This window comes from Drosophila takahashii, chromosome 3L (genome assembly GCF_030179915.1).
Source record: "Drosophila takahashii strain IR98-3 E-12201 chromosome 3L, DtakHiC1v2, whole genome shotgun sequence".
NCBI classification, from domain to species: Eukaryota; Metazoa; Arthropoda; class Insecta; order Diptera; family Drosophilidae; genus Drosophila; species Drosophila takahashii.
Window position 1 is genome coordinate 2,605,052 of NC_091680.1, and position 10,780 is coordinate 2,615,831.

Here is a 10,780-nt window from a genome sequence, read left to right on the forward strand (position 1 = left end):
AGGTCTTGCTTACATACATGGAAATTAACATTTAATGAGCTGAATATAACCGTCAATTTATTTTCTTTTAAGTATGTCAAATTTATAAATAAATGTACATTCAAAATATTTCTCCGTCAGCTCTTGTTAATAAATAAATTCCCTGACAGATGATTGATGATAGCAAAATCCAAGAAAGCATTCATCTAATTTAATTAATTTTAAAAAATATCCAAAAATAGCATGCGATTATTTTCTTAATATTCACATCAGTTTATGCCGAAGCACATGGTTTTGTATAATTAATTTAATACATAGCTATATATTCACCCACCTTATCAGTTCTTAGTCAATTCCAAACTGAGCTAATTTACAAATTCCATCAATAGATTAAAAACTTCCGTTTTCAATTCCAAATATATTCTGTTATAAAAATATGCCTCTGTTTCGTAAAATAATAACATTTCAAAGTTTTTATAAAAATTCGCTAGCTGAAAAGTCCCATCGAGAGAGGTAATAGGTAAATGCAAATGTGGAAGGTATTTGTCATGAACTCTGATTACTGATTAACTCTCAGTACTTAATGAGGGAATGCACTTTTCCATCCAGTTTTTTGCGACCCTCCAGGCCAACTAGTTCTATAACGACCAGGCTTTCCACCACAATGCCGCCCACTTTGCGGACAAGTTCGGAGGCAGCGAATAGGGAACCACCTGTGGCTAGTAGATCATCTACGATTACGACTTTCTGGCCTGGCTGAATGGCAGAACGCTGCAGCTCGAAGGTGTCCTAAAATGGGAGAAGTGATCTTGATATTATAAATAGAACTTTAGGACTATATTTAGCTATATTTTATATATTTACCATATTTTAAGATACTCACACTGCCGTACTCCAGTTTGTATTCCACGGAAACCACCTCTCCAGCCAGTTTTCCCTTCTTGCGAATGGGGGCACATCCCACACCCAACTCGGTGGCTATAAGGAGATTGAAGAGGAAGCCCCGGGAGTCCAGACCCACGATGATCTCCGCCTCGGGAACGCTTTCCCTGATGTGTTCCACCAGCAAATCCCTCAAGTAAACACAGGCCTTGGGATCGGTTAGGGCACCAAAAATATCGCTAATGTTTTACATGAAAAACAGAGGGTTCCACACATTAACAACCTGATAAGAGCCCCATTTGTTTGCCCACACACAAAAAAATTTGCTTGGTAAAATTGACCAACAAAGATAGTTACGTTACTATTAAAATAGTTACGCGTATTTTGTTTTTGCTTTGGGTTTGTGTCTTTGCTAATTGTGTGTATTTTGTTGTTGTGAAATGACAATTTACTTAGTAGAATTGACAATTTTGCTGGTTGGGGCCTGTTTGACAATTATTACAGTTGATTTTACCAAGTTTTTTCTTTGTGTGCATAAACATCATTAGTGCAGATAACCTCGTCTGCTGATAGAGCAATAACCCACCGGAACAGAATGCCCTCCTTGGGGAAGTTGGGATACTCGCCAATCTTGGACTTTACATAGTTTAGTTTGTCTTCCGCACTGATTGGGCTCATCTTTCTTTCGTTTTCCCGGTTGCTTTCAGTCTTCTTAAGTGTAAGGGAATTTTTACAGAGGTTTTCGTTGAGATTTCAGAACTACGTGAGTGCGTGCCCAACTGCGGATTGGTGGAAGGGAACAGCTGATAAGTCAGCTGCTATCGGGGGAGGTGGTTGCTATAGATGGGAGACACTTTATACTTTATGAGATGAACGAGCGTGTTGAATTCGCTGGGCGCTCGATTTGAGGTGGATAAGGAAATTCAAGTGTGATATAAAAATAAAAAGAAATAAAAAAATACAAATTTCTGGATGAAATTTATATATATATATTAGTAGTGTGTTCTATTTAAAAAGAATTAATCAACCCCAAATTTAATTTAAAACATGTTAAACACATTAACAAACGAGGACGGAAGCTAACTTCGGCAAGCCGAAGTTTTAATACCCTTGCAGATTTTACGAATTAAAACTTGACTAGACTAGCAACATGAATTAATAAACAACAAAATATTTTATAATTGAAAAAATAAAATTTTAAAATTTTTCACCCTATTGTTCCTATGGGAGCTATAGGATATAGACGCCCGATCGGCACGCGCGTTTACCCTAATGAAGGTACGCACAAAAAAATACGATTTGGAAAGTTTCATGGGAATAGCTAATATTTTGCGCGAAATATCCTGAAAAACGTCAAATTTTGACCGATTTCACCCTATTGTTCCTATGGGAGCTATAAGATATAGACGTCCGATCGGCACGCGCTTTTACCCTAATCAAGGTACGCCAATAGCTCTTACACTGAGCGAAATATCTTCATTATTGTGAAAGCTATATCCGATTGTTCCTATGGGAGCTATAGGATATAGACGTCCGATCGGGTCGGCTTTCAAACTTGATCTGCGTACACATGTTTTAGGACGACTGTGAAAGTTTCAAGGCGCTAGCTTTTAAACTGAGCTCGCAAACGGTATTGAAACAGACATACAGACGGACAGACGGACAGACGGACAGACGGACAGACGGACAGACGGACATGGCTATATCGATTCCCCTATTGATCCTGATCAAGAATATATATACTTTATGGGGTCGGAAACGTCTCCTTCACTGCGTTACAAACTTCTGACCAAAATTATAATACCCTCTGCAAGGGTATAAAAAAATGTAAAAACTTTAAGCATTCAAAATAAAAAGTAAGTAAATGTACGTAGTATTTATATAATATTTTTAAATATTTCATTAAATTTATGTTGCTATAAATACATATACAATATTAAAATCCATTTTTAACATAATTAGTCTGTTAATATTTAGGATATTTTTGTACATTGACTTAAAAATAAATATTTAAAGCAACAGGAAATTAGTTACATTAAACTGAACTTAAAGAATATATTAAACATTTTTATGACTATGACATTTCCTTTCTTTTAATAAATTCTCTTTGTTCCTTTTATTTTTCCACCTTTATGTCAGAGCTGTAATCTTTCACACATGCTGGCTAGCTATTCCCAAACCAAACATTTGTATTCCCATTTTCTTGCACAAAGAAATCGCTTCAAGGAATTCGGCAAACATCCTGCAGGTAGCAATGGAAAACCTCCCCCGAATTTTCACCATTTCCCCAGGCTCTTTTCCTCAAGATCTCAATGCTATCTAAACGATAAGTGGAGAAATCTCAGCAATTCTTCGAGGGAAAGACACTCACACTCCATTCATTGCTGCATTATTTATCGAGCAAAATGATTGAAAAGAAATGCCAACAATTTTCGTTGCACTTATCAAAGGCGGGCCAAGATCGGGAACTCTCACCTGGACTCTCTACCTTTTTCTCTCTTTCTCCCACTTATACAAACACACTCTTAGGTGAGCTACAGGTGAATGTGAGTATCTATGTGAGACTGTATCTTGGACTCCCAATGCCAAGAAATATTCAGTTCGTTTCTCAGCGCCGAACGCGACGGTTCAGTTTTAGCGGTTTCTTCCGAAGAAGCGGATCGAATTCGAATTCTCTGCCCGCGATTTTTCGCTTAATAATTAATGCAAACTCGCGAACAATAGTAGTAAATTAAAATAACAACAATAATCGACACCGAAACCTGTTCTCAATCCAACGTAAGCTAACCAAATACCAAATAACGCATGGAAAAGCTAGAGTTTGCAAATTCTCAAATTCAATACGATCTTAACGGCAAAAGTAAATGTCAGCCGACCAAAACTGCGCCCCGTTTTTGCCATTTAAAAAGTCGGAAAACGACTATAAAGCCAGCCATAAACAACCAAATCGCAGTTACAACAATAACAACTGAAACAGCAAAGTTCAAGCAACATAAAAACGTGAAAACCTACAAATAATTAATATATATACATGCAACATTAGACAGAAAAGCAACAATATTGCAAAGTGCAGAATCACATTCACATTCGCACACATGCATCTGCACACTTGGAAAAATAGTTATAGAAGTTTTAAAAAAATACAGAAAATTTAAAACAAATGTTACTGTTATACAACAATTGTAAAGAAATTTTTGACAGCTTAGAAAATTAAATTTACATTTTTAGGATCAGTTTAAAATATTACATATATTTTAAAACTCAAAAAATTAAAATGTTAGTCACGGAAAATTATATTGCATCGTATCTGAAATTTATGTAAATTAAAGGGACATTTTTTTTCGGTGTGCCAGACACACATACCCATATATCTTGGCAATGTGAAGACGTGCGTATTGAAACTGCAACAGCTACAACTGCTGCAACTGCAACTGCAACAACAACAGAAACCGCGCGCCCGAGTAACGTGAAAAACCAGAAAGAGGCACAGTTTTTTTTTTTGTTTTTCTGTTGGGTTTTGTTTTTATATTTTCCTTCTTTTTTTGAGGCAAACGAGCATCTCGACTGAAACTTCTGCGGCTGCGCGGTGGCGGCCTTCGTGGTGAAGGGCATGGAAATAGGGCGCTTGGAAAAGGCTGAAAAAAAGGGAAATTTACTGCCGAACTTTGGTGGATTTATGGTATTATTTCGGAGACTCTAGTTGGGAAAAATTCATTGACATTTGGGGTTAAAAAAGGGGTTAAAACTTAGATTGATAGTATGTTTTTATTATAACAGGAAATTGTTTAAGCGCTGTTATAATAATTTCCTTGCTATTGCATGGGATTAGTTTTTAGTTTGAAAGGAATAAGTTGAGGCATTCCTAAAACTGTTTAAGATTTTGTTTAAGGCCTTAAAATAAGATCTTCAGGACTGTTTTAAAATTATACTTTTATTTCCAAAACTAAGATCTTCAGGACTCTTTTAAAACGATATCTTTCTAATGATATTGCCAAAGAACCTTCATCCGCTCCTGATTTTTGGTAGAGTGAAGAATCTCGCTGTGAGTTACTATTATGTATAGAGAGACCCCCATTGTAGTTGTAGTTTGGGAGCCCCGTTCATCGTGCTTTGGAGCTTGGTATGCGCGAATGTTTGCTAACATCCAAATCGTGATCTAATAAAAAACGTAGAAAAACAGAGACACATACCACACAGGCCCACGAGTGAGTGAGCGGACCAGCTTTGGATGCTTTTGGATTTGGATTGGAGACTCTTCAAAGGGGCCGTGTGGCTGTGGATGTGGATGCCACCAACTTTCGCAAAAAGTAAACTCGCTAAAAAAGCGGGCTTCTCCCAAGATGGATGGCAGCTGTAAAAAGGCTGTCAATATACATTGAGTAACTGACCGCAAAAAGAAAAAAAGTATAGTTTTTTGCCGGTTCTCCAGGTGTCTTCCATAGCGTTCCGTTTTCTGGTTCTCCCTGGAAAAAAAGAAATCGTCTGTTCCGAACAAAATATATGCAGAAACGATCATCGCACCAAAAATAAAAAATACCTCGAACCCGAAAGAAATGGGCGAAATAAAAACATGGAACAAGAGCCCCGCTTAAAACGCCATTTCCGCATAATTCTGAAATGTAGGAACCAGTTTCGAATGGTGGTGGTTGAAATTTAGCAACTTTTTTTTGAGAAACTACGAACGTGTTAATCAAGCCACTGGCACCAACACGAGTCTTTAGGTTCCACTTTGTTGGCCAAAACAAAAACCATAACAAGCCATACAAGTAGTTACATAGTGCTTCCCTAATCGCCAAGCGGAACAATGAGAGATTTTCCCCTTAGCTTAGCCGGTGAAAAGTGGAAAATGTGAAAATTAATTACAAGTGTGTGGCCAATTGGTCGGTGTTTTTGGTAGTTTATTTTCCTGTTTCGGGGTCTAACGAGGTGAGGGAACCCCCATTTCAAAGCCAAAAGCCGCCCCAGACACGGGTAACTCACCTCTTCGGACGTCTGTCCTCTGTCGTCTGTGTGCCTAATGTGCAATTTATGTTTATAAAGTAGAAAGTCATCTGAGGCTCAGGGAGATGGATATAGTATGTGGAATGACCAAAGAGAAAAGAAAGCCAATCGCCGTTTTGGAGTGCAGTTTTCGCAACTGCCACTGCAATCGCAGTAGCATTTTTCACAGTTAGCCGCTAGCCACGTTTAAGGTATTACCATTACCCAACTGACCTTATTTCGTCGCTCATTCGACGTATGTGCAGTCTGCAGTCTCAGCTGAAAAAGTCAACGTAATTGCTGAGATTGCAATTCACCCAAAGCTGTTAATTTCAGCGAGTTTTTGTTTTGGGTTTTTATTGTATTGCACAGGAAACAAAACAACCATGATTTGATATGCAGGTCAAACTGATCTTATTTCTATTCTTCGTTGTTGTTGGAATACCAAACCCAAGTGTAGCTATTTCAAAATTAAAATCAATATTTATAGGTCAAATGAAATCAGATGATCTTAAAGTAAGATATAATTGTTATGTTATATCTATTAAAATTACAATTTTCATTGGTGATTTTGTAAACAATCAAAAGGGCTAATGAGGTTTCATTATGTGGTATTTTATATTTAAAGATATTTCATTCAAATCTTTTGATATAAAATATTTGTGGAATTAAATGAATAATAAAGTGAGGTTTATTATGAAACTTGTTGGTAAGCTACTTAATAATACTTACTTAATACTTAATAATACTTTATAATCGGCAATCTTAAATAATCTCGACCATTATAAAAAATAATTATTGCAAGATTAATATTTTTGTTTAATTTTTATGTTTAACCGATTTTAAAATTTTTATTTTAAAGGTGAAAATTTTATGATAAAATTCATAAGGATCTTAAAAGATGTTTAATTTCTTTAGATCTTTCATCTAGATTCTTTTTGTAAATTACAATTTTGTAATATTTCCCTCATATTTCTTGCTGTGCAAGTGAAACTCGTCCAAAATGTTGGAACACTTGGCCGCCGGCCGGTGAGCGGATGTAACCCAAGTCGGGCGAGACTCCGACTTCGACTCCACCGATTTTGCTGCGTCATACGAACGCTTGGAAGAAGGCTCTCCAGTGGTCACTTTCTTTTTGGTCACGTTCGAATCCGAAAAACCAGCAATGCAGTTAAGTTTTACACGCCCAACCCAAGAAAACACAGTAAAAAGCAACTGCAAATTACGAATTACACCACAGAAAACTTCAAACTACAATCTACAAACTCCAACGGAGATAAAGGAAGTTATTAGACATCGTCTGCGGTTTGTCTCGACCAGACGAGTGCAATTTTCCCGAGAGACTCGCTTTTCAGGCTCCATGAGTCCATGAGTCACGGACAAGATTTTCCAACAATTCGATTTGTGTTTTAGCCGAAGTTATCATCACGTGCCGGCAGGAAAGTTTTCTATATGTTACTGGGTTGGGCTCGTTGTTCGATGTTTACTTGTTTGTTCTTCGGTTCCGACTCTCTCTTTTGTTGCTTAGCATTGTTGTGTTAATCGATTCCACTTTTGCCTTGAACTGAAGTCCAACTTCCAGCTCCCATAATTGAGTCTTATTCGCTTTGTTTGCCATGGCTTTAATTCAACTTAATGAACCAATCTTGACCAAGTTCCCTTTGTGGTAGTTCTCACCTTTGTGTTACAGTTTCCTCGGTTCCAACTTTAAAATAAATATAATAAATTTAAGGCTGGGAAATCTTGATGGAAGCCAACCAGAAAAAACCTAATGAAATTGCATTTTGCTTTGAATAAAATTTTTGACCGAATCGCAAACAAGTTTATTGATCGCCAGCCAGTTTGAGCCATGAGCCATGAATCATGGCTAAAATTAGGCAGTCAAGACACACGTAAAACATTTTGCATAATGGCTCTCTCCCTTTGACATAGAATTAGTGGCAGATATGAGGCAATATATTCGAAAGAGTCGTTAGTTTTTGTTGGGCCAAATAATTGCCGATTTACATAAGCAAAAGCTAAAAAGTGTAGCCCCCAGCCAAATATTCCTCTTTTTCATTTTTCGAGATTATCATTCGCATTCGAATGAACAAATGTGTGTTTTGATTGAAGTGAAGGGGAAAACCTCATAAAAAATCTTGTTTAATGATTTGAAAATGTGTTTCTTGAGTGGACACGACACATGCAGATTGATGGAAAGTTATTATTTGCCAGTTATTTTGGAAAGAGGCGATTGCATCAGCATCTCAGAGTTCCCTGACTCGAAAGCATAACTCTTCCGCGCGAGGTCATCAAACCAAAAAGCTGGCCAATTTAATCAGCTTATATAAAGAAGAAAGAAGTACCCACAAAAATCGGTTTATGACCAACAGAAACGCAATTGTTGGAGCTGCTTTGGTTGCTTTGGTTCCATCTTCCAATTATTACCCACGAAATGTTGGTCGCCAAGCACTTAACCACGCTCGATTCCATTTTATTCCATTCACAGGCTAACAAAGCAGCATTCCCCACTCTCTAAAAAATGGGAACGAAGATCGAGTACGTGGACACCACGCATCTGTACGCCTCCAAGTACATCCGCAATTCCAAGGCGATCGGCGTGCTGTGGGCCATCTTCACCATCTGCTATGCGATTATTGGCATCGTGGCATTCGTGACGCCAGGTGGGTTTACTAATTGAGGTTTATTTATTGCAAAGAGTCCTATAAATGATTTGTTTTTCTATATTTTTTAGAGTGGATTGGAGATCCGGATAACGATGGAGCAGGTCGTTTGGGTCTTTGGCAGCAGTGCCAGCGGGACGAGATCTTCGACAACTGCCGAAGAAGGTGGGAGAGCATCTTCGAAGTGCCCACATTCTCATTTCAGGTAAAATAAGTAGCGTAAATTATAATTATTAATAATTAGAAATTAAAAATATTTTTTTTGGCTATTTAAAGAATATAACTAAGAAGATGAAGCTTAATAAACATAATAATTTAGTTCGTTATGTTGTTTTAACACCATTAAAAATACCACACAAAGACAATAATCTGAAAAGCTTCAAAAATAATAGTATTATAGTAAAAATACAAATATGAGTTTGTTTATTTAAATTTGGACAATAAAAGCAATTAACAATTTTATTATGTATATTAGAAGACTTTAAATTCAGTGAATAACTTAACTTGATTAACTTAAGCAAATTATTTAAAAACTTTCTTAAATTTAAAATAATATGAAACCCCCAACCTACAAAATACCCATTTATGATTACTCGACAAGTTCTCATTTGACCATATTTTCTATTTTTATTTACCCATTTTCAGTTGGCCACATTCTTCATGCTGGGCGCCATCGCTCTGGCCTTGTTGACCATATTTTTCTTGGTTTGCTTGCTGTTTATGAAGTCGACGCGTGTTTTCCACCTTTGCGGTTGGATGCAAATTATATCAGGTATGTGTAGAGTGACCTATCTCCCACTATATCTCTTTGTTAACCATATCGAAAACATCACGTTCTTGTGTAGACAATGTTTTTTGGTGTTTTCTTATGTTGATTATTTGATTTGTTTTATTACGCGTTGTATTTTTTTTGAAAAAATGATTATTTATTTATTTTAGCTCTTTGTATGATTGTGGCCTGTGCTGCTTTTCCCTTTGGCTGGAACTCGGATGATTTCCGTAAGATCTGTGGCCCGGAAGCGAATCGCTTTGAGTTGGGTCTCTGCGGTATTCGATGGGCTTATCCGCTGGCCATAATCGGTTGCATAGATGGTGTGGTCTTGGCCACCTTGGCGTTTATCTTGGCCACGAGGCACGTGCGCCTGCAGCCAGACCCGATTTATCAGAACTCGCTTTACAAAGGTGGGTTTAAAACTATTTTTCCCCTGAAAAGATAATTTATTTCTGATTTATTTCCCTCAGGTGAAATCAACAATGCATATCTCACAGATGCCATTAGTTTGGCGGGTTCGAGGAAATCGAATCCTCGGATTACTGGCCTGAATTTGCAACCCATTTTGCTGGTGGCTCCCCCAAATGAAGATAGTATATCGCAATTTTCTCGTTATCACTGAGGAAAAACCTTCAAACAGCCAAGACAGCAACCAATCAAGCTTAGTTCGTGCAACAACCAGGGGTGAAACTCGGCTTAAAGTTTTTCCTAAAGTTTTCGGAGTTATAATTTAAACGATTTTAAGCTGGAATTATGAAGAAATGTGTGTGTTTTTTTGTGAGTGCAAGTCAGAGAAGAGTGAATGATTTTGTATATGCCACTTTGCCCGACTGAATGCCAACTTGTAGTTGTAAGCTTGGATTTTAAAAACTTTAATTTAATAACATTTCGTGTGAATAGCTTGTGCCTAAATGTATGATTCGATTAAGTTAAAAAATAATAAAAGGGCTACTCTAAAGCTCTGCCTGTAAATTATATACCCATAAACAATAAACATGTACAAATATTAAACATAAAATCAATGTTTATTTCGACCACAAATGGCCGCCCCAATTATGCCATCATCATCATCAAGGTCAGCCGAATTTTGGACTAGGCAAAATCAAATTATGACGACCATCCCACCCACACATAAAAACCCATAACGGACAACTTAGCGCCCAATTTGTTTGTCCTTAATCTGGATTTGGTCCTGGGCCCCGTTCCTTTTTCAATAACCATTTGGCACATACTTTTCCAATAAAGTATTTCGAGGAAAAGAAGGGAATCGAATCCAGTGGGAGGCAATTGAAATATCCCGGGCCAGAAAAGATCCGTGGCAAGTGCAAGTGGCTCTCCTTCGGGGCACGTTTTAATATTCTTGTATAATTCATAAGCAATTCCATCACGGGCCTAAGTGGCCAACCAGCTGACGCCGAGCAAATCGCTCCAGATTCGACAGGGAATCCACCCCGGGACGGGATTTCACTTGACTTCGGGGGATACTCTTTAGGGGGTTGAATAT

At 37.5% G+C, this 10,780-nt stretch overlaps 2 protein-coding genes and 1 long non-coding RNA gene across 3 annotated transcripts; 1 reads left to right on the forward strand and 2 right to left on the reverse strand.

The window, feature by feature from the left end:
- Window positions 1–377: 377 nt before the first annotated feature.
- Window positions 378–1,663, reverse strand: Aprt (adenine phosphoribosyltransferase). Its single transcript, XM_017140885.2, has 3 exons — window positions 1,448–1,663; window positions 863–1,100; window positions 378–768 (listed from the first exon to the last, which is right to left on the reverse strand). The coding sequence occupies exons 1-3, from the start codon at window positions 1,537–1,539 to the stop codon at window positions 553–555; spliced, it is 546 nt and encodes a 181-aa protein (XP_016996374.1). The 5' UTR covers window positions 1,540–1,663; the 3' UTR covers window positions 378–552.
- Window positions 1,664–3,476: 1,813 nt separating this feature from the next.
- On the forward strand, window positions 3,477–10,280 carry Tmhs (Tetraspan membrane protein in hair cell stereocilia). Its single transcript, XM_017140953.3, has 6 exons — window positions 3,477–3,639; window positions 8,330–8,504; window positions 8,576–8,709; window positions 9,150–9,276; window positions 9,444–9,686; window positions 9,747–10,280. The coding sequence occupies exons 2-6, from the start codon at window positions 8,363–8,365 to the stop codon at window positions 9,896–9,898; spliced, it is 798 nt and encodes a 265-aa protein (XP_016996442.1). The 5' UTR covers window positions 3,477–3,639; window positions 8,330–8,362; the 3' UTR covers window positions 9,899–10,280.
- On the reverse strand, window positions 4,861–5,594 carry LOC138913005 (uncharacterized). The gene is made up of 3 exons (XR_011418568.1): window positions 5,545–5,594; window positions 5,399–5,473; window positions 4,861–5,324 (listed from the first exon to the last, which is right to left on the reverse strand). It is a non-coding gene; the product is annotated as an uncharacterized lncRNA (long non-coding RNA).
- Window positions 10,281–10,780: the final 500 nt, after the last annotated feature.